This window comes from Leopardus geoffroyi, chromosome A2 (assembly GCF_018350155.1).
Source record: "Leopardus geoffroyi isolate Oge1 chromosome A2, O.geoffroyi_Oge1_pat1.0, whole genome shotgun sequence".
In the NCBI taxonomy this organism is placed as follows: domain Eukaryota; kingdom Metazoa; phylum Chordata; class Mammalia; order Carnivora; family Felidae; genus Leopardus; species Leopardus geoffroyi.
This window is the reverse complement of record NC_059331.1, coordinates 153,483,330-153,502,136: the sequence shown is the minus strand read 5'-3', so window position 1 is coordinate 153,502,136 and position 18,807 is coordinate 153,483,330. Positions and strand designations below refer to the sequence as shown.

Genomic DNA, 18,807 nt, shown 5'->3' with positions numbered 1-18,807 from the left:
AGTTCTTATCTTTTCTTTTATTAATGTGATGTATCACATTGATTCATTTGCAAATGTTGAACCAGCTCTGCAGACCAGGAATGAATCCCACTTGATCATGGGGAATAATTCTTTTTATATGCTGTTGAATATGATTTGCTAGTATCTTGGTGAGAAGTTTTGCATCCATATTCATCAGGGATATTGGCCTGTAGTTCTCTTTTTTTGCTGGGTCTCTGTCTGGTTTAGGAATCAAAGCAATGCTAGCTTCATAGAATGAGTCTGGAAGTTTTCCTTCCCCTTCTATTTTTTGGAACAGCTTGAGAAGGATGGGTATTATCTCTGCTTTAAATGTCTGGTAGAATTCCCCAGGGAAGCCATCTGGTCCTGGACTCTTAATTGTTGGGAGGTTTTTGATAAGTGATTCAATTTCTTCCCTGGTTATGAGTCTGTTCAAGTTTTCTATTTCTTCCTGTTTGAGTTTTGGAAGTGTGTGGGTGCTTAGGAATTTGTCCATTTCTTCCAGGTTGTCCAGTTTGTTGGCATATAATTTTTCATAGTATTCCCTGATAACTGCTTGTATGCTGAGGAATTGGTTGTAATAATTCCATTTTCATTCATGATTTTATCTATTTGGGTCATCTCCCTTTTCTTTTTGAGAAGCCTGGCTAGAGGTTTATTATGTTAATTTTTTCAAAAAACCAACGCTTGGTTTCATTGATCTGCTCTACAGTTTTTTAGATTCTATATTGCTCATTTCTTATCTGATCTTTAGTATTTCATTTCTTCTCCTGGGTTTGGGTTGCCTTTGATGTTCTGCTTCTATTTCCTTTAGGTGTGCTGTTAGATTTTGTATTTGGGATTTTTCTTGTTTCTTGAGATAGGCCTGGATTGCAATATATTTTCCTCTCAGGACTGCCTTCGCTGCATCCCAAAGCATTTGCATTGTTGTATTTTCATTTTCATTTGTTTCTACATTTTTTAAAATTTCTTCTCTAATTGCCTGGTTGACCCATTCATTCTTTAGTAGGGTGTTCTTTAACCTCCATGCTTTTGGAGGTTTTCCAGACTTTTTCCTGTGGTTGATTTCAAGTTTCATAGCATTGTGGTCTGAAAGTGTGCATGGTATGATCTCATTTCTTTTATAATTATGAAGGGCTGTTTTGTGACCCAGTCAGTATGTGATCTATCTTGGAGAATGTTTCACGTGCACTTGAGAAGAAAGTATATTCTGTTGCTTTGGGATGCAGAGTTCTAAATATATATGTCAAGTCCATTTGATCCAATGTATCATTCAGGGCCCTTGTTTCTTTATTGATCCTGTGTCTACATGATCTCTTCATTGTTGTAAGTAGGGTATTAAAGTCCCCTGCAATTACCACATTCTTATCAATAAGGTTGCTTATGTTTGTGAGTAATTGTTTTATATATTTGGGGGCTCCTGTATTCGGCGCATAGACATTTATAATCGTTAGCTCTTCCTGATGGATAGCCCCTTAATTATTATATAATGACCTTCTTTATCTCTTGTTACAGCCTTTAATTTAAAGTCTACTGTTTCCGATTCTGTGTCTCCCTCTCTCTCTGCCCCTCCCCCGTTCATGCTCTGTCTCTCTCTGTCCCAAAAATAAATAAACGTTAAAAAAAAATTAAAAAAAAAAAAAAAGGGCGCCTGGGTGGCGCAGTCGGTTAAGCGTCCGACTTCAGCCAGGTCACGATCTTGTGGTCCGTGAGTTCGAGCCCCGCGTCAGGCTCTGGGCTGATGGCTCAGAGCCTGGAGCCTGTTTCCGATTCTGTGTCTCCCTCTCTCTCTGCCCCCCCCCCCCGTTCATGCTCTGTCTCTCTCTGTCCCAAAAATAAATAAACGTTAAAAAAAAAATTAAAAAAAAAATAAATCTAGTTTGTCTGATACAAGTATGGCTACTCCAGCTGTCTTTTGACTTCCAGTAGCATGATTGATAGTTCTCCATCCTCTCACTTTCAATCTGAAGGTGTCCTCAGGTCTAAAATGAGCCTCTTGCAGACAGCAAATAGATGGGTCTATACACCAATAATGAAGCAGCACACAGAGAAATCAAGGAATCAATCCCATTTATAATTGCACCAAAATCCATAAGATACCTCAGAATTAACCCAACCAAAGAGGTAAAAGATCTATATTTTGAAAACTGTAAAACAATGAGAGAAATTAAAGATAACACATAGAAATGGAAAAAAAAAACATTCCATGCACCTGGATTGGAAGAAGGAATATTGTTAAAATGTCTATACTCCTCAAAACAATCCACACATTCAATGCAATTCCTATCAAAATACCACTAGCATGGGGCGCCTGGGTGGCTCGGTTGTTAGGCATCTGACTTCAGCTCAAGTCATGATCTCGCGGTTCGTGAGTTCGAGCCCCATGTCAGGCTCTGTGCTGACAGCAAGGAGCCTACAGCCTGGTTTGCATTCTGTGTCTCCCTCTCTCTCTGCCCCTCCCCCACTCACACTCTGTCTCTCTCTGTCTGTCTCTCAAAAATAAATAAAAATGTTTAAAAAAATAAAAAAAAATCAAAATACCACCAGCATATTTCACAGACCTAAGACCTGCTTTATATCGAAGCACAAAAGGCCCAAAATAGCCAAAGCAATCTTGAAAAATAAAATAAAAGCTGGAGACATCACAATTCCAGACTTCAAGTTATATTACAAAGCTGAGGTAATCAGGACAGTATGGTACTGGCACAAAAACAGACATATAGATCAATGGAACAGAATAGAAAACCCAGAAATGAACCCACAATTCTATGGTCAACTAATGTTTGACAAAGCAGGAAAGGATATCCAATGGAAAAATGACAGTTTCTTTAACAAATGGTATTGGGAAAACTGGGCAGCAACATCTAAAAGAATGAAAGAGGACCATTTCTTACACTATACACAAAAACAAATTTAAAATGGATTTAAGGTATCGGTGTGAGACAGGAAACCATTAAAATCCTAGAGGAGAACATAAGCAGCAACCTCTTTGACCTCAGTCGAAACAACTTCCTTTTTTTTTTCTTCTATTTATTTTTTAATTTACATCCAAGTTAGTGAGCATATAGTGCAATAATGATTTCAGGAGTACAATCTGGTGACTCATCCCCCACATATAACAACTAGTGCTCATCCCAACAAGTGCCCTTCTGTCCCTTGCCCATTTAGCCCATTCTCCCACCCGCAACCGCTATAGCAATCCTGTTTATTCTCTGTATTCAAGAGTCTCTTACATTTTGTCCCCCTCCCTGTTTTTGTATTCTTTTTTGCTTCCCTTCCCTTATGTTCATCTGTTTTGTATCTTAAATTCCCCATATGAGTGAAGTCATATGATATTTGTCTTTCTCTGACTAATTTCGCTTAGCATAATACCCTCCAGTTCCATCCACGTAGTTACAAATGGCAAGATTTTATTCTTTGTGATCCCTGAGTAATATTCCATTGTATTTATATACCACTATATCCATTCATCCATCGATGGACATTTGGGCTCTTTCCACACTTTGGCTATTGTTGATAGTGCTGCTATAAACATGGGGGTGCATGTGCCCCTTCGAAACAGCATACCTGTATCCCCTGGATATATACCTAAGAGTGCAATTGTTGGGCCATAGGGTAGTTCTATTTTTAATTTTTTGGGGAGCCTCCATACTGTTTTCCAGAGTTAGCCAGAGCAACTTCTTACTTGACATGTCTCCAGAGGCAAGGGAAGCAAAAGGGAAAATGAACTATTGGGACTTCAAGATTAAAAGCTTCTTCACAGCAAAGGAAACAATCATCAAAACTGAAAGGCAGCCTATGGGATGGGAGAAGATATTTCAAATGACATATCTGATAAAGGGTTAGTATGCAAACTTTATAAAGAATTTACCTAACTCCCAAAAAACAAATAATCCGGTGAAGAAATAAATGGGCAGAAGACATGAAAAGACACTTCTCTAAAGAAGACATCCAGATGGCCAACAGGCACATGAAAAGATGCTCAATGTCACTCATCATCAGGGAAATGCAAATCAAAACCACAATGAGATACCACCTCACACCTGTCAGAGTGGCTAAAATTAACAACTCAGTTAACAACAGAGGTTGGCGAGGATGCAGAGAAATGTGAACCCTTTTGCACTGTTGGTGAGAATGCAAACTGGTGCAGCCACTCTGGAAAACATGACAGAGGTTCCTCAAAAAGTTAAAAATAGAACTGCCCTGTGATCTAGCAATTGCACTACTAGGTATTTAGCCAAAAGATACAAAAATACAGATTTGAAGGGGTACATGCACCCCAATGTTTACAGCAACATTATCAACAATAGCCAAACTGTGGAAAGAGCCCAAATTTCCACCAACTGATGAATGGATAAAGAATATGTGGTGTGTGTATACACACACACACACACACACACACACACACAGGAATATTACCCAGCCATCAAAAAGAATGAAATCTTGCCATTTGCAATGATGTGGATAGAGCTAGTGTGTATTATGCTAAGCGAAGTAAATTATAAAAAAGGCAAATAGCATATGATTTTACTCATATATGGAATTTAGGAAACAAAACAAATGACCATATGGGATGGGAAAAAAAAGAGGGAAGGAAGCAAACCATAAGAGCCTCTTTTTAAAAAAAGTTTTATTTATTCCTTTTAAGAGAGAGAGAGTGGGAAGAACAGAGAGAGGGAGAACAGAGAATCCCAAGCAGCTCTCCACGTGCAGAGCTGATGCAGGGCTCAAACTCATGAACCATGAGATCATGACCTGAGCCAGGATCAGGGGTTGGATGCTTAATGGATTAAGCCACCCTGTGCCCCACCATAAAAAAAACTCTTCATGATAGAGAACAAACTGAGGGTTGATGGAGGGAGGTGGGTGGGGGGATAGGTTAAATGGGTGATGGGCATTAAGGAGGGTACTTGTTAGGATCAGCACTGGGTGTTATATGTGAGTGATGAATCACTAAATTCAACTCCTAAAAACAATATTACATTATATGTTAACTAACTAGAATTTAAATAAAAATTTGAAAATAAAAAAAGAAGTCAGCTTCAAAAAAAAACTACAAAAGATAGGGACAGCTGCAAACAGTTGAATATTAATTGGATATTTAGGAATTATTGTTAATTTTCTTAGATGGCAATGCAGTTACACTGGTTTGTGGCAGTTGAAAAAGAAATTTCTGTGTAAAAAAAATGATTTTTAAATTCATGTTAACAATTCATAAAATTGACATAACTCTACTATATAAATAAATTTTTTATTCAAAAGGGAAATATAGCATTTCACATTATTTCTCTCAGGAATCACTGTCTTTCCTTGTCTAACATCCAGTGTCTTAAAAACTGTTTCCATATATTTTGTCTGGATTGTTAGTTTGTTTCAGGAAGGAGGTTAAATATAGTCTCTGTTACTCCATCTTGGCCAGAAGCAGAAGTCCAAGCAGTGATGGTACAAATAAAAACAGATGTTCTATTTTGGAAAGCAAGCTGATAAGATCTACAAAAATGAAAACTGCAGATATTCACTGGAAAATGCTCCTCTCCTCCTCTGGGGACATAGTCCACAGATAAGCTATACAAATATATATGTACAAGTATATATATACACATATATATCACATAATGCATATGTTATATACATAGCACATAATGTATGCTATGTATAATAATTGTTACATATGATAAATAGCAGTAATAATAAAACACCACAAAATAAAAACTAGAAATAAGAGAATGTTCCTAAATAATGGAATAGTTGTATGCATTTTACTACATGGAATATTATTCAGTCATTAAGGTAGATAAATGGAAACCTTACCAAATGACCTGGAGGGATTTCTCCATGGCATTGTTAAGCAAGGATAGTAAGGGAGAAGTTGCATAATACAATCCCATCTTTTCAGAGAAAAAAAGACCCCATATATACATGTGTGCATACATGAGTATGTGTGTGTGTGGGGGGGGGGAGGTATGCATGTGTTTATATTGTATTTGGATAAGTGAGCATGGATTTGAATAAAGAAATTTACACAGCAGATTATTAATAAGGATACCTGAAAGACAAGAGAAGATGATGTTAGTGAGTGAGGAGAAAAAAGAAAGCAGGAAAAGATGTATTTTCTTAAAAAGTATAAAATTTTATTACACAAGCTAAACCAAATCTCTAGATCAATGAGATCATGGCAATAATTTAAGTTAATTAATTTACCCAATGCCTTGCCTATTTTAAAGTTTCAAAATTTAATTTTTATACAATGTTACATTAATAGAGGCATGGAATATACATAAGACTCAAATAAGATTTCAGAGATGAAAACTACAATGTCTCAGATGAAGAATTCACTGGATGAAATTAACAGTGGATTTGAAATTTCATAAGAAAAAGTTAGTCAACTTGAAGCAATAAACGTAGAAACTATTGAACATGAAACACAGGGGTAAAAAAGGAATTTTAAAAATAAAAAGAACACCAGTGAGCTATGGGACATCAACCTAATATATGGGAATTGGATTTCTTTAAACTAAAAATCAATAACTACAAGATACCCAGAAAATTCCAACATGTTTGGAAATGAAGAAACACTTTCTAAGTAACCCAAGGGTCAAGAAAGTTTACAATGGATGTTAGAAGGTATTTTAGCTCAACAATGAATACAAAACATACCAAAATATATAAGGTGCAGCTAAAGCAATATTAAGAGGGCAATGTATAGCTTTAATACATTTATTAAAAAGAAGAAAGATTTCAAATTAATGATGCAGGTTTCTATTCAAGAAGGAGAGTCTTTCAGTACTTGAGAAATTGGATGTCTGTATGAAAAAAAAAATCAACCTTGATCTCTAACTCACGTCATATCAAAAATCTATTTTCAGATGACTTATAGACCTAAATGTGGAAGGTAGAATTATAAAGCTTTTAGGAAAAATAGGAGAATGATTTCATTACCTAGGAGTAAGCAAAGATATCTTAGGACACAAAAAGCAGTAACCCTAAATAAAAAATTTACAAAATAAACTTAATTGAAATTTAAAACTTTCACTCACTACAAGTCACCATTAAGTAAATGGAAAGGGAAACCACACACTGGGAGAAAATGGTCACATTACTTGTTATAATGCATGTATTTGACAAAGGACTTACATGCAGAATATAAGAACAACTATATATTAAGTATAAGAAAGATAAACATCCCAATTAAAAATGGACAAAATAACTTGAAAAGAGACTTCATAAAGAAATATATACAGATGGTCAATAAACGTATAAAATGGTGTGCAGCATCATTAATCACTGGGGAACAGAAATGAAAGCCACCAGTGCACACCCTCCAGAACAAATACAATTAAAAAGATTGTCAGTGGCAGGTATAAGTGAATCTGTGGAACAAGTAAAACTCTCATATTGCTGATAAGAGTATAAAATGGTAAATCACTTTGCAAAACTGTTTGAAAGTTTCTAATAAAGCTGAACATGCATATTTCTCTTGGAGAGAAATATGCATACATCTTCACAAAATAGCTTGTACAAGAACGTTTATAGAACCCTACTTCATAGTAGCCCTAAATAGGAAACAACGCCAAATTCCATCTATAGGTGAATGGATAAACAAAGAGTGTCATATACATACGATGGACTATTACTCAGCAATAAAAAAGAACAGAGTATAGATACAATTCATCACCACTATCTGTGGATTCTGTCACTGAGAACTTTCCTATTTGCTAAAATGTATGTGAAAGCCTAAAATCAGTATGGCATTCATGGTCATTCATGAACACACATAGAGTGGTGAAAACTCTGAATTGCCTGGCATGCATGTTTCCAGTGAGGATGAATAATGCCATGTTCCGTCTTTCTATTTCAGCCCTCATACTGTAAACAGGCCTTATTGTTGTGGTCTATTCTGCGTTTTTTCAAATTTTTGATGGTGATTTCACTGTTCAAAATGGCCCAAGTGTAGTGCTGTAGTACTAAGCATTTCTAAGTGCAAGAAGACTGTGATGTGCCTTACAGAGAAAATACATGTGTTGGATAAGCTTCTTTCAGGCATTGTAGCTCATGCAGTGCTCTTGGCAGTGAGTTCCACGCTAATGAATCAACAATATATATTAAATAAGGCGTCTTTAAACAGAAATACACATAAAACAGGATTTGCTTTGATTTTGCTTGTTTACATGTATTAATCAGTTGATATATGTTTATATATATTGGTATGTTTGTTTATATGTGTTGATGAGGTGATGAAATCGTTATGACCGAAACTCACAGGAACCTACCCCTATATTTCCCCTAGAAATGACCCAGTATTTACTAATTCAGTGTTTATGTAAAATTTAGAGAACACCATTACTAGTAATTAACTACATGCAACAGCATGGTTGAAACTCATAGACACTGTGAACCACGCACAAAAGGGGATGTACTGTAGGATTCCATTTATATGATCTCTAAGAACAGCAAATCTAATGGAGGTCGGAAAAATGATGAAGGGGAAGTACCCATTGGAAGTAGCATAAGGACACTCTTCAGGTTGATGGAAATGTTTATACCTTGACCAGGGAGGTACAAATTAAGATAGAACATGAGAATTGGTTCTATGTAATGACTTCGCTTTTCCAACCCATCACTTCAGGTTTGCCAGCTGCAATGTTCTACAGCCACAAGGTGGCAGTATTGTAGAAGTGACCAAGATTCTGGCTGAGATTTAAGTTCCTGTTCTTTCTAGTTCAGATCTTTAGTTTCAGGTTGTCTTCCACCCTCCTTTAAGTAATCTACAACCTCACTTGTGACACAGTATGAACAATATCCTAGGGTGAGGACCCTGCATTGGTCACCGGCAAAACTGTGCATGGCAAAGTACACACTTGAAGCCTGTGTCCCTTCCCTGGTCCTTCGTGCCACTTCAACTCCCTACTCCCTCCTAAGTTCCACTCCTGGATCCCCATCTCCAATGCTTGGGCACCTGGTGCTCTTAGGCTGTCAAATTCAACAACTTGAGCCTAATCTTCCATACTGGGAGAAGGTCACTTATAGGACCTTACAAAACAGAAAAGTATATTATCCCATGTCATGTAATTGATGTTTCTAGCAGTAAAATTTGGAAACGGAGTAAATGCTTGTGAGTTGGGGAATAAAAAATGCTTCAGTTTGTTAAAAACAGGACAAAATGGAGTTGTTTATGCTAAGCCCCACATCACCAAACCAAAAGTCAACTTGATTACACTTTCAGCACTCCCAGAAATGGAATCTTAAACCAGTCAATCAGGAATCACCTGATAAGCACTAGTTAGGTCATTCGTCTGGGATAGACCTCTGCCATCTCCCAAAGGATAGTAACCTTGCATAACTAACCTGCTTTTTTGCCACATGCAACTTCCTTGCTCCTGCTCCCTTCTGCCTATGAAAGTCTTTTATTTTGTACAGCTTCTTGGAGTTCCTTTTCTATTTGCCAGATTGGATGCTGCCTGATTTAATCACATTTTGTTCAAATAAACTCTTAAAATGCTTAATATGACTCATGTTATCTTTTTTTTTAATTTTTTTAAACTTTATTTATTTTTGAGACAGAGAGAGACAGAGCATGAATGGGGGAGGGGCAGAGAGAGAGGGAGACACAGAATCAGAAGCAGGCTCCAGGCTCCGAGCCATCAGCCCAGAGCCCGACGCGGGGCTCGAACCCACGGACCGCGAGATCGTGACCTGAGCTGAAGTCGGACACTTAACCGACTGAGCCACCCAGGCGCCCCAACTCATGTTATCTTTTAATGGTCCTTTTTCAGTCAGTCATTAACAAGACTGTACTAGATCTATATTGGAGGACTTGGTGGGGGGGAGGGGGGGTTCAAGTCTATTATTAAGTGAGAAAAGCAAAATGCAGGGAAGTGTGCATAATACAACAATGACCGAGCACCCCTATATGTGTATTTGTATAGAATTATATAGACATAAAGAAAAGTCTGGAAGGGTACATACCAGTGTTAGCACTGTTTACTTGGGATGGGATGGGAATACCAGGAAAACAGTTCAAAAAGAGCTTCACTCAAAAGGATTCAGGTTAACAACAGTATGGATAATATTTTAATTCCATTTACTTAAGTTACATTTTCTGTGTGTATTCTATGTTTAAATAAATCTAGTTTTTCCTGAAAATCTTCTGCCTTTTATATTATGCCAAGAACTTGCTCATGCTAAAATTATAAAAGTATTTTATCGCTGTTTCCTCTGGACAGTTTAATTTTATTTTATACTTGTGTCCTTAGTCCATCAGAAATTTATTTCCATAGAAGTCGTAAGGTAGGAGTTTAATAAAATTTTATTTTCAAACAGCCAGTTGACTGAGAAAATATCCTCTAACATTCGAAAAGGAGCTGTAGTGTATTGGCAGGCTCAGGCTCAGTGGCAAAGCAGTGAGAGTATGGCTTCAGAATGTGATTGTGATGCTGCCTTGTGGCACTGGAAGGGTGGGGAATCAAGATTTCTGGGGACAGCAATGGTAGAGCAGGGCTAGTGATGTGTGATTACAGCAGCTCATACCTGTGCAACTCCTCTTGTTCACTGTGGTTCCTGCCATCCCTGATCTTGCCAAGATGGGAAGAGGTTACAGATTTTCTATTAGATTTTCAAAGGGTATCCTGCTCTCTAGGCTTTCATAGTGCCCTGTCTCAGAAACTAAGAGACAGAGACATGTTTCCTTGGCTTCAGGTAGAGTGGCCCCATCTATGACCCACTTCAGGGGCTGTTCTCTAATGGCAAGCAGTCAAATCTGTAGTCAAGGGCCTTGTGATTTCCAGTCCTTTCCAGCTTACTGTCTACCCAGGGCACACTTCTCAGAGGTTAGAAGCAGTAATCTTCACCTCCTCTTTTCATTGGATTCTTTATCTTAGTGCTCAGAGTTCTCATTACCATTTACTTTAGAGTCCCTCAGACCTAACAGGACTCCCAAGCCTACCTTGTAACCCTCAATCTCCCAAGGAGAGACTGTAGATTCTCCCAGGCACTTGCTCCCCTCTCTGCTCTACATGCAAAGAATGTGAAATATAAAGACATTCATTTCTGGTTAAGTAATGATAATTGAAAAATTTCTCAGAGCTGGGAATTTTCTTTGTTATACTGAAGACAGAACAAGAAGAATTAAAAGAAGGAATGTCAAGTAATATTAAAGGTTGGATTCCATTCCAAACTAGAATCAAAGGATAGAACATGTTAAAATAGAAAGAAAACTCTCAAAGAACGGTAGAAAGCCAAGTGTAATAGAACAAAATAGGTGAGTCTTCAGAATCTATTAAAACAATGATGAGACAAGATAGGTGGGATCACATGGTTGGTTATAATAAAAGGGACAACTGCTCAAGAGGAATGATAAATTCCCAAGAAATGCAAATCTGATCGTGTCATCACAAATGATTCAATACAGAAGGCAAGAGGTCTGTACCTGGAGAACATCGTGTTTGTTGGGAGCTCTTGAATGGACATGTACAAAGAGAAGATAGAAGGGGAGTAGAAGGACATGGCATACACCTTGAATAATAGTGACAGGGAAGCTAAATTCTAAGTGTAATAAAGTCTGCTTTGTTTTTTTTTTTTTTAAGGTTATGGTGGTTTTACCAAAGAATCAAAGACATATTTTAGGGACATTAATCAACAAAGGGATGTGCTTGCACTAGGAACTCAAAGGGTAATGTTGATTGATGGTGGCTTGATATTTGTGTTATGGGTTGAATTATGTTCACCCAAAATATATGTTAAAGTCCTTCCTAACCACCAGTACTTTATAATGAGACCCAATTTGGAAATATGATCATTGCAGATCTAATTAAGGTAAGGTCATACTACAGTAGTGTGGGCATTTAATTCAATATGATTAGTGTTCTTAAAAGACGAGGAGAGAGAGATACACACAGGTAGGAGAATTCCACGTGAAGACACAGACACATGACTGGAGGGTGCCATGTGATGATGGACACAAGGATCAGAAAGATACAGCTGCAAGCCAAGGACTATCAAGGTTGGACATCCACCACCTGGAGCTAAGAGGAGGCAAGGAAGGATTCTGTCCAGACTGCCCAAAGAAGGATGGCCCTACTAGCACCTTGATTTTAGACCTTTGGTTTCTAGAACTATGAGACAATTAATTTATGTTGCTTTAAGCCACCTGGTTTGTGATACTTTGTTATGGCAACACTGGGAGACTAAAAGAATTAGGCATCTTTTTGTGATGGGATCCTTTCTTGCCTGTCCCTCCCCTTCACATGGTTTTCATCGTTGATGGGTGAGACCTTTGTAAGCCAGCTGCTGTCCAGTCTCACACTTGTTCTCTTAGACACGATTTCACTTGGGAAGACCAAGTTTTCAAAGCTTGTGTTAGGTACCAGTGTCAGGGTATGACTCTAGAGATGTTTTTGCTCATTATTCTGCACAGTTTTTTCATGTGGGCTTAGGCAGATTTTTTTCTTTCAGCAAGAAAGGCAACAGGCTTGCCACTGAACTCTTTCTCCAATTCATGGGAAATAGAGGAAAGATCATAGTTTAGGACAGAGAACCCAAGATAATCATATCTTTCTATCACCAACTTCAATTTCCTTAGGTGCTGTGATATTCATCTAGTGGCTAAGGCTTGAGGTCAAAGGTAATTTCCAACTTCAGGAAAGCTTGAGAAATGACAGACTGGAACACATCTGACTATGCCATTGGATTCTACATCTTCGTACTTGACTGAATATGGCCTTTTAATCCCCTAACCATTAGTCTAGGAAAAGTATGAGTGGCAAGATTCCACATCTTTTTTTTGAGAAAGTTTTATACCTGGAAAATATGGACACATTATGTCTGGAATTCAACAGGTACTTGGCAAATTCTTATGGATAAACTGAAGAAATTATAGGACATGAAAAGAGAAAAATCAATAGGTTAATATTTATTGAATACTCAGATTGAAAGCATGTGGAAACATTGGGCTATGCCATCTTGAAAGGAGGGTTTTATTTTCATGATGTGGAAATCTGTCAAGTGCCCAATTCTGGATATAATTAGTCTTAATAATTAGGATGAAGGTATAGAAAACATGTAGTGCAAATTTGTAAATAGGTCAGCAAATAGAAATATAGCAAATAATACCACAAAAAATCAGGAAGATATGGTGTTGGCTTATGTACTTGATTTTTTTAATGTTTACTTACTTATTTTGAGAAAGAGCGAGAGAGAGCGAGAGCATGCATGAGCAGGGGAGGGGCAGAGAGAGAGAGAGGGAGAGAGAATCCCAAGCAGGCTCCATGCTGTCAGCACAGAGCCCAATGTGGGGTTTGATACCCCAATGGTGACCTGAGCCGAAATCAACAGTTGGATGCTTAACTGACTAAGCCACCCAGGTGCCCTGTACTTGATTTTGGCTTTGGGAAAATATGACTTCCAGTTATTCAGGTGCCATTTATCTATCACAAACAGACAGGAGGTTCTGATTCAAGATGGCAATGTAGGGCAATCCTGAACTCATGTCCTCTCACAGACCCACTGAATTTACATATAGAATAATTTCTTCTGAAAGAAACCCCAAACTAGTGAGTGACTCCTTTTTTTAATTTAATTAACTGTATTTTAATCTTCCTTTTCTTTTTTTATTGTTTTAATTTTATTTAAATCCAAGTTAGTTAATATATAGTGTGATAATGGTTTCAGGAATAGAATTTAGTGATTCATCACTTACATATAACAGCCAGTACTCATCCCAACAAGTGCCCTCCTTAATGCCCATCACCCATTTAGATCATTCTAATTCCCCCCCAGAAACCCTTAGTTTTTTCTCTATATTTAAGAGTCTCTTATGGTTTGTTTCCCTCTCTATTTTTATTTTATTTTTCCTTCCCCCCCGCCCCCACATTCATCTTTGTTTCTTAAATTCCACGTATGGGTGAAATCATATGATATTTATCTTTCTCTGGCTGACTTACCTCACTTAGCATAATACACTCTCTAGTTCCATCCACATTGTTGAAAATGGCAAAATTTCATTCTTTTTGATTGTCGAGTAATATTCCATGTGTATATACACCACATCTTCTTTATCTATTCATCAGTTGATGGACATTTGGGCTCTTTCCATATGTTGGCTATTGTAGATAATGCTGCTATAAACACTGCGGTGCATATGCCCTTGAGATCAGTATTTTTGTATCCTTTGGATAAATACCTAGTAGTGTAATTGCTTGGCCATAGGACAGCTCTATTTTTAATTTTTTGAGGAACCTCCATACTGTTTTCCAGAGTGGCTGCATCAGTTTGCATTCCCACCTAGCTGAGTGACTCCTATACATTAGGCAAATGAGAAAAAAACCTACATCAAGGGTAGAAGAGCAGTAAATGGCTACATTCAGAAATAAGAAAATCTCAACTAAACAACCTAACTTTATACCTCAAGGAATAAGAAAAAGAACAAAGGAAGCCTAAGGTTAGTAGAAGAAAGGAAATAACAAAGATCACAGTGGAAATAAATGAAATGGAGATTAAAAAAACAATAAAAGGGGTGCCTGGGTGGCTCAGTTGGGTAAGCATCTGACTTCAGCTCAGGTCATGAACTCACTGCTCGTGAGTTTGAGCCTCACATCAGGCTCTGTGCTGACAGCTCATAGCCTGGAGCCTGCCTCAGATTCTGTCTATGTCTGTCTGCCACTCCCCTGCCTACGCTCGCTTTTTCTCTCTCTCTCTAATATAAATAAACATAAAAAAATTTTTTTAAAACAATAGAAAAAAATCAATAAATCTAAGAGCTATATTTTTAAAGAAAAAAAAACTGGAATGCCTGGGTGGCTCAGTTGGTTAAGCATCTGACTCTTGACTTTGGCTAAGGTCATGATCTCACAGTTTGTGAGTTCGAGCCCCACATCAGGATCCATGCTGACAGCATGGAGTCTGCTTGGGATTCTCTCTCTCTGCCTCCCTCCCCACCTCTCTCAAAATAAATAAATAAACTTCAAATTAAAAAAAAAAAAACGTGACAAGCCTTTACCTAGACTCACCAAGAAAAGGAGAGAAAACTCAAATAAATACAATCAGAGATTAAAGAGGAAATGTTACAACTGATATCACAGGGATACAAAGGATCATAAGAGACTGCTATGAACAGTTATATGCCAACAAATTGGAAAATCTAGAAGAAATGGATAAGTTCATAGAAACATACAACCTACCAAGACTGAATCATGAAGAAAGAGAAAATGTGAACAAATTACTAGTAAAGCAATTGAATCAGTTATCAAAAACCTCCCAACAAACAAAGTCCAGGACCAGATGGCTTCATTGCTGAATTCTACCAAACATTTAAAGAAAAATTAATACCAATCCTTCCCAGGCTTTTCCAAAAGAATAGAAGAGGAGGGAATACTTACAAACTCATTTTATGAAGCCAGCATTACCTTGATTCCAAAACCAGATAAGGACACAACAACAACAACAACAACAACAACAACAAAAAGAAAGTAAAAAAAGAAAGAAAGAAAGAGAAAAAAAGAAAAGAAAATTACAGGTCTACATCCCTAATAAATGTATATGCAAAACTCTTCCACAAAATATTAGCAAGCCAAATCCAACAATACATTAAAAGGATGATACACCATAATCAGGTGGAATTTATTCCAGGGATGCAAGGATGGTTCAATATCCATAAATTAATGTGATACGCCACATTAACAAAATGAAGGATAAAAATCTTATGATCATCTCAGTAGATGCAGAAAGAGCATTTGCTATAATTCAACATCCATTTAATAAAAACCCTCCACAAAGTAGGTATAAAGGGAACATATCTCAACATAATAAAGTTTGTATATGACAAACCCACAGCCAACATCATACTCAATGGGGAAAAGCTGAAAGCTTTCCCTCTATGATCAGGAACAAGACAAGGAAGTCCATTCTTACCACTTTTATCCAAATAGTACTGGAAGTCCTAGCCAGAACAATTAGGCAAGAAAAAGAAATAAAAGGCATCCAGATAAGAAAGGAAGAAGTAAAACTGTCACCATTTGTAGGTGACACAATATTATATATAGAAGACCCTAAAGACTCCACCAAAAAACTGTTAGAACTAATAAAAAATTTCAATATAGTTGCAGGATACAATAATCCACATACAAAAATCTGTTGCATTTTTATACACTAATAATGAACTATCAGAAAGAGAAATTTAAAAAACATTTCCATTTGCAATTGCATCAAATGGGATTAACTACCTAGGAATAAATTTAACCAAGGAGGTGAAAGACCTGTAACTGAAAACTATAAGACACTGATGAAAGAAATTAATGAAAATACAAATAAATGGAAAGATATTTCTTGTTTCATGATTGGGAGAATTAATATTGTTAAAATGTCCACATTATCCAAAGTAGTCTACAGATTCAGTGTAATCCCTGTTAAAATTCTAATGACACTTTTCACAGAAACAGAACAAACAATCCCAGTACAGACAAAGCAATTTTGAGAAAGCAGAACAACCTGGAGGCATCATGCTTCCCAATTTCAAACTGTCTTACAAAGCTATTGTAATCAAAAGAGTCTGGGTATTGGCATATAAACAGACAGATAGATCAATGCAACGAGATAGAGATCCCAGAAAGAAATCCATGCATATATAGTCAATTAATTTATAACAAAGGAACCAAGAATATACAAAGGGAAATGACAGTCTCTTGGATAAATGATGATATGAAAACTGGGCAGCCACATGCAAAAGAATGAAACAAAACCACAATTTTTTTTTAATGTTTATTTTTGCGAGAGAGAGAGAGAGCGAGGGAGGGGCAGAGAGAGAGAGGGAGACACAGAATCCAAAGCAGGCTCCAGGCTCTGAGCTGTCAGCACCAAGGCCGACACAGGGCTCAAACTCGTGAACGGTGAGATCATGACCTGAGCCGAAGTTAGACGCTTAACTGACTGAACCACCCAGGCGCCCCAAAACAAAACCGCGATCTTAAACCATACCCAAGAATGAACTCAAAAGGGAATAAAAACTTGAATGTAAGACCTGAAACCTGAAAAATCCTAGAAGAAAACAAAGGTGGTAAGCTCCTTGACATTGGTATCGGCAATAATTTTTCGGATATGACACCAAAAGCAAAGGCAATGAAGGCAAAAATAATAACTAAGTGGCTCTATATCACACCAAAAAGCTTCTGTGCAGCAAAGGAAACCATCCTCAGAATGAAAAGGCAACCTACCAAATGGCATTAAATATTTGCAAATCATATATCTGATATGGGGTTAATATCCAAAATATATCAAGAACTCATATAACTCAACAGCATAACAACAAATAATCCAACTAAAAAATGGGCAGAGGATCTGAAAAGAGATCTTTCCAAAGATATACAGATGGTCAGCAGTTACATAAAAATGTATTCGACATCACTAATCATCAGGGGAAATGAAGAAGGGCAAATAAAAACCACTATAAGATATCACCTCACACATGTTAGAATGGCTATTAGAAAAAAGACAAGAAACAGTATGTGTTGGTGAGGCTGTGCAGAAAAGGGAACCCCTGTGTAGTGTTGGTGGGAATGTAAATTGGTGCAGCCACTGTGGAAAACAGTATGGAGGTTCCTCAAAAAATTAAAAATACACCTATCATATGGCCCAGCAATTCCACTTCTGGGTATTCATCTGAAGGAAATAACACCACGAACTAGAAAAGATATCTGCAGCCCCATGATCATTGCAGCATTATGTACAATAGCAAGACACAAAAGCAACCTAAGTGTCCATCAGTGAATGAATGGATTTAGAAAATGTGGTATAAATACACAATGGAATATTATTCATCCATTAAAAAGAAGGAAATCTTGCCATTTCCAGCAACATGGATGGACTTTGAGGGTGTTAAGTGAAGTAAGTCAGGAAGAAAGACAAATCCTGTATGATCTCACTTATATGTGAGATATAAAAACAAAAACAAAAAAAAAAACTGAATGTACAGATACAGAGAACAGATTGGAGATGGGGGGTGGGGCATAATGGGTGAAGTGGGTCAAAAGGTATAAATTCCCTGGTTATAAAATAAAGAAGTCCAGAGAATATAATGTGCATCATGTTGACTATAACTATACATTGTGATGATCTTTTTGTAATATATGCAAATACCGAGTCATTATGTTGTGTACCTGAAACTAATGAATTAATGTAATGTTTTATGTCAATTCTATCCCCCCCCCAAAAAAAAAACAAAGAAAGAAAAGAAAAAGAAAAAGACACAGGAGTAACTGCTGCTACTTTTTAAGGATGCCAGAGAAACTGGGGGGAGGAAGGGGGAAGTCAACTCAATTGCTAAATCCTAAGAATGAGAGGGAAAGAGACAGACACAAAACCCAAGTGCAGAACAAGAAATATGAGGAAACATGAAACAAGGAGGGCTGGGGAAAAAATCACCATTAGGGATTGTGACATTATTTTTGGAGTACAGGTAAATTTCATCAAACCTTTAGGGTACCAATTATTATATTACTTATTTCATGAAGAAAAACATAGTGGCTTAAAAACAACATATGTGTATTACCTCTCGTGTCCGTGGGTCTGGAATCTGCAGCTTAGCCCAGTCCTCTGGTTCAGAGTCTCTCATAATGCTGTAGTCGTCTCTGGGTTCAACTTGGGGGAGGAACTGCTCCCCAAGTCACTCACATGGTTACTAGCAGGATGTGGTTGCTCAGGGGTTATGGGACTCAGCGATTCAGTTCCTTGCTGGCTACCGGCTGGACGCCTCCCTCAGTTCCTTGCCATGTGGGCTTCTCCACTGGGCAGCTCCCAGCATGGCAGCTGGCTTTCCTTGGA

At 37.4% G+C, this 18,807-nt stretch overlaps 1 protein-coding gene across 1 annotated transcript in view; it reads right to left on the bottom strand.

Annotated features, from left to right (window-relative positions):
- Positions 1-18,807, bottom strand: part of AKR1D1 (aldo-keto reductase family 1 member D1) — a 92,342-nt gene extending 73,535 nt beyond the window's left edge. Inside the window, exon 1 of the mRNA XM_045495809.1 lies at positions 18,536-18,807. Within this exon, the coding sequence (XP_045351765.1) occupies positions 18,536-18,598 (63 nt within the window). The 5' untranslated portion in view covers positions 18,599-18,807. The remainder of the gene's footprint in view (positions 1-18,535) is intronic.